Below are 4,604 nucleotides of genomic sequence, written 5' to 3'. Positions count from 1 at the left end.
CGGGGGCAACGCCCCCGAAAGAGAATTTTGATTTCTCTGCATGTATTGAAGGGTATATTTGGCATTTCGAAAACCAATATCGGATGAATGAGAAATTACGAAAAAGACCTCAACCATTAGTGAATAGACACCTTTTCATAAATATGCATTGTTTGGAAATGGTGCATGGTTTGGTCTCAACCATTTCGTCCACACCCCTTCATGGTCTATAAATAGGACCCTTTGGGTGTCCTATTCCTCACAGTTTGATATGCAAAACGTTTCTCATCCTCTCTTCTATCCAAAATCAAAATCATTTCGTTTATTTTGATTTTCTTTCATTTCATTCTTGGAGTACATAAGCCTAAATTGGTTCGTTGTACTTGTATTTTGGAGTGCTACAAACACAAGTGTAGCCGTTGTATCTTGGGAGTCGATTGTCGAAATCCGTAGGCAACGTTGCGGGGCAAATTCGACTTAAGGACAAAGAGTCCAACTCTTGCCTCGGCTTTGTCACCATCATTATACTTATTTCAGCGTCACTATTCACAAAATTCATCCAACACAAGGCGACGCCACCGCAGAGGTGGCGGCCTGGGCCTGGCTGCTATCGCGTATGTGAGCATAGACTACCTCCGCCACATCTCACCGGCGTGGCACGAGCGATTGCAGCCCGCTCTCTGGACCGCCCTAGCCATTGCCGCCATTGTTCGCGTCCCGTTCTACAGGCACTGGTCCTTGGAGCTCCGGTCTGCTCTTCCTTTTATCTTCTCCATGATCTTCATGCTCTCTGACAAGGCGACGCCACCGCAGAGGTGGCGGCCTGGGCCTGGCTGCTATCGCGTATGTGAGCATAGACTACCTCCGCCACATCTCACCGGCGTGGCACGAGCGATTGCAGCCCGCTCTCTGGACCGCCCTAGCCATTGCCGCCATTGTTCGCGTCCCGTTCTACAGGCACTGGTCCTTGGAGCTCCGGTCTGCTCTTCCTTTTATCTTCTCCATGATCTTCATGCTCTCTGCTCTCCTTTTCGAAGCCATTTCTGTTCGGTCCGTCACGGCTGTACTTGGTCTGGACTGGCACAAGTACGCATTCAACATTATATACGTGTAGTTCTTCCAGCTCGATTTTGTTCGGCTGTTTATCGTTACATTCTTTTACGATTTTCTTTTCTAGGTCAAGGGTCTGGAATTCTAGCATCGTATGCGGGTTTGAGGTTTGGGGCATATTTGTGTTTGTCAGTGAGTGAGAGAATGCGCCCGTTTATATAGTTTTAAGTGTAATCCATTGTGGTATTTTGAAAAGTAAATCTGAGATTGAATATGGAGGATTAAGGATCGTGGTTGGACTTAATTTAGTGCTCTTTGAACTGGGACATTAGTTATGGGATTTTATATATTGAATCTGAGAATGAATATGCTGGGTTTTTGTAAATCTACATTTAATAATGTTATGTTCAATTTTGGTAATGTTATCTCTAATGAGATTTTCTAAATTGAATACTTATAGTTAATGATCTGGGTTTGGTTTAATTAGGCGTAGATCTACATTTCCTCTTTTCTGCTTCTACGTTCAATTTTAGTAAAATTACTTTATCGATAACAGGATTTGTAGAATGCTGAGTGACCTTATACAGAATCGTGATTGCGAACAAGAATTTCCTAATTATGTCAAGATCCTGAGCTGAAAAGAAGAGAGCATTTTTGGGTAATACTTGATATATTAGGCCTTATTTATGGAAACTGGAAAGTAATTAATGTTTGCCTAGAAAATTATTTTGCTAGTTAATTGCATGTGCACTAGCCTTTCTGGGATCTGTTGTTATCTATGACAAGTGAAACATACCTATGCATGATTTTCTAAAACTTCTATTTTTGGGTTTTTCTATTTTAGGATGAATGCTCTATATATATGTTTGGATGTATTCACAAAAAGATGAACGATTGTTAAAAAACTTGACCTAAATTGCTGTGCCTTTCATCTTTCTAAATTGTTGCGTTACTTTAGAATATTAATAAAGCTGTGTGGATCAATAAATAAACCTAGGGTACCAAGAAAAGAAGTGAGATAATTATTGGATAGCCAATTCTAACACGTAGTGAGAAGGCACTAACTTGAAGGGACTTATCAAGGGCATCAATGCATGTGTAGTTAAGCTTTGAATTTTGAAGGTTTTAATTACGTTAACTTCGAGATTTATTGACACATTATTTTCTAGATTTCAAGTTTTTGAGGACAGTTTGTGCGATAGATGATCTACAATATCATCAATGTTCGTATACACTAAGATCTAGAAAACCTTAGTTGACAAAATGTCGTAATTATCATCACTTTTCTAAACCTTCATTACCAACCGAAACTTTGTTCACTGGATGTATAATGCACTTGCTAATGTTTGATAGTGCTCAACCGCCTCTTCCTGATGTTGGCCAGTGGTTGCTGCTGGGATTGAATGAGAAACTGCCTCAAACTGTGGTCAATATACTGAGATCTCGTATTATCGGGTTGCATCATTTCCTGATGTTGTTTATAATGCTTGGCTTCTCTGTATTATTTAACTCGGTTGCAGCTCCTGGTTTGGGGCTGGGTGCAAGATACATGTTCACAATGGGTATTGGACGGCTTCTTCGGGCCATAGCTTTTGTGTCTACAATTTTGCCATCACCACGTCCCTGGTGTGCATCAGCTCGGTTCCAAGTCCCTCCATACCCTCATCCTTGGGCTCAGAAATATCATGTTCCATATGCTACAGATTCTAATGCTATACGCCAAATCATTCGTTACGATATTGCATACGGTATTTCCTTAGTTGCATAACTTTTCGTTTCTTCTGTTAAGTTTTTAATACCTTTTATCCACCACTCTTTCTGGGACTTCCTCACTGGGTTCTTCCTTTACTGGCCTATCGGGAGAGACAAGCTTAGTAGTTTACATGGACTTACTGAGAACATGTTGTTGTTGACAAGATTCTTCATTCTCTTTCAGCTGATCCAGGGGAGTACAATGTTGACTTCCAACCAGATTGGGGTTTGATGACATTTCTTGCTAATTTCCTACGACCTACAGCTTCTGAAGGATCATCTCCGTGGTACCATCTACTAAAAAAAGCTGGGGGCGGGTGCAATGATCTCCTATACAGTGGCCACATGCTTGTTGCAGTATTGACAGCTATGGCATGGATGGTATGTATCAGACACCCTGTGCATGTTTGATACACAGTGTTCGATAGGATTAGAAAGTATAATGAACATGACTTTTGCTTATTTTTCCTTCTTAATACACTTTAATATCCAGTTCTTCCTAATAACGGGCCAAAAATGTTCTCTAACCTTGTGGTAGAAACTCCTTGAAGTTTAGATAATTTATCTGTGATTCATTTGACTCTCCTCCTTCGATAAACAATGCAGGAAGCTTACGGAGGTTTTAGCTCAGCTCTTATCTGGATACTTGTACTGCACAGTGCCCAACGAGAAATTAGAGAACGACACCATTATAGTGTGGATTGTCTTGTAGCCATTTACATGGGCATCTTTCTGTGGAAAATGACGGGTCTATTCTGGCCAATCAAAGATGCATCCAGAGACAGGAGGCTAAAAAAACTACACAAAATTGAAAAACGACTAATACAAGCTGCAAAAGACTCTGACATGGAACAAGTGCGGGAACTTCTGGGAGAGGTGGAGTTGAGCAGTCAAGTGAGCAAGAGTCCTAACAGCCGGGTTATGTGGTTGTTTTCTGCTGCTACAATTTTCTTTACACTCGGTATTGTTCTTCTTGCCTTCACATTGACAAGTGACGGCTAACTTTCCACTTGATTCGTGTGACACGTTTCCCAATACTCCTATGAGAGAGATTTAAATTTCACTGGATCTTAACACCAATGGAAGAACTTGGAGAGGACTTCCATCCTCTAGGCGTTTTGAGGATTTAGAAACTGCATATGATGATTTTTTTTCATGTTTTGAGGACCAAGCAATGTCTACTTATAAAATTTCCACTAGATGAAAGGTATAAACGTATGTGAAGTTAGCATGTACAGGAATACGATGCCTTGTTATTCATATGTTTGGTATGTGAAAATGTCATTTGCCATTTGTAACACCCATTATGAAGGGTGAAACTTGTGCTGCCGGTTAAGGATATTATTTCTTATGCAGAAGTTCCAAAATGAATTTATCACACCCTATAGTATTTTATCTTGAACGATGTTGAGTCTAAAATCCCAGTCCAATATCCCTCTTTGTTCAGTAAACAAGATCCCAGCTCTTCCAATGAATTCATATTCCCTCTCCACCAGAATCTGCTATTGACTGTCTGTATATCTCTGCATAAAGAAAGTGGTAACCAGAACAAACATGGCTGTTACTGCAAAATAGGACCTCGCTCACAACACGTATTTTGCAGGGAAATATTTCCATAATATGAAAATTTTGTCCACAAGGGTGAAGGCTGGAGACTCCTTTAATTGGAGGAGTATCACATGGGGACGGAAAAGGGGACTGAGATGGAGACTCTATTCAAGTTTTGACTTTCTGCCCGTTACGAAAGATGAAGGGTCGGTGCTATAGGAGCGTGGGATGTTGAAAAGATTGAACAACTTTGGGCTCAGTGGATCAGACATGCA

The 4,604-nt window shown here is 40.7% G+C and overlaps 1 protein-coding gene across 1 annotated transcript; it reads left to right on the top strand.

Annotated features, from left to right (window-relative positions):
- The first annotated feature begins 801 nt into the window (after positions 1–801).
- Positions 802–4,159, top strand: LOC111372224. Its single transcript, XM_022994450.1, has 4 exons — positions 802–1,065; positions 2,383–2,777; positions 2,966–3,162; positions 3,388–4,159. The coding sequence occupies exons 1-4, from the start codon at positions 983–985 to the stop codon at positions 3,781–3,783; spliced, it is 1,071 nt and encodes a 356-aa protein (XP_022850218.1). The 5' UTR covers positions 802–982; the 3' UTR covers positions 3,784–4,159.
- Positions 4,160–4,604: the final 445 nt, after the last annotated feature.

This window comes from Olea europaea, chromosome 23, assembly GCF_002742605.1.
Source record: "Olea europaea var. sylvestris chromosome 23, O_europaea_v1, whole genome shotgun sequence".
Lineage (NCBI taxonomy): Eukaryota > Viridiplantae > Streptophyta > Magnoliopsida > Lamiales > Oleaceae > Olea > Olea europaea.
The sequence above is the reverse complement of the archived record's forward strand: the minus strand, read 5'-3'. Positions and strand labels throughout refer to the sequence as shown.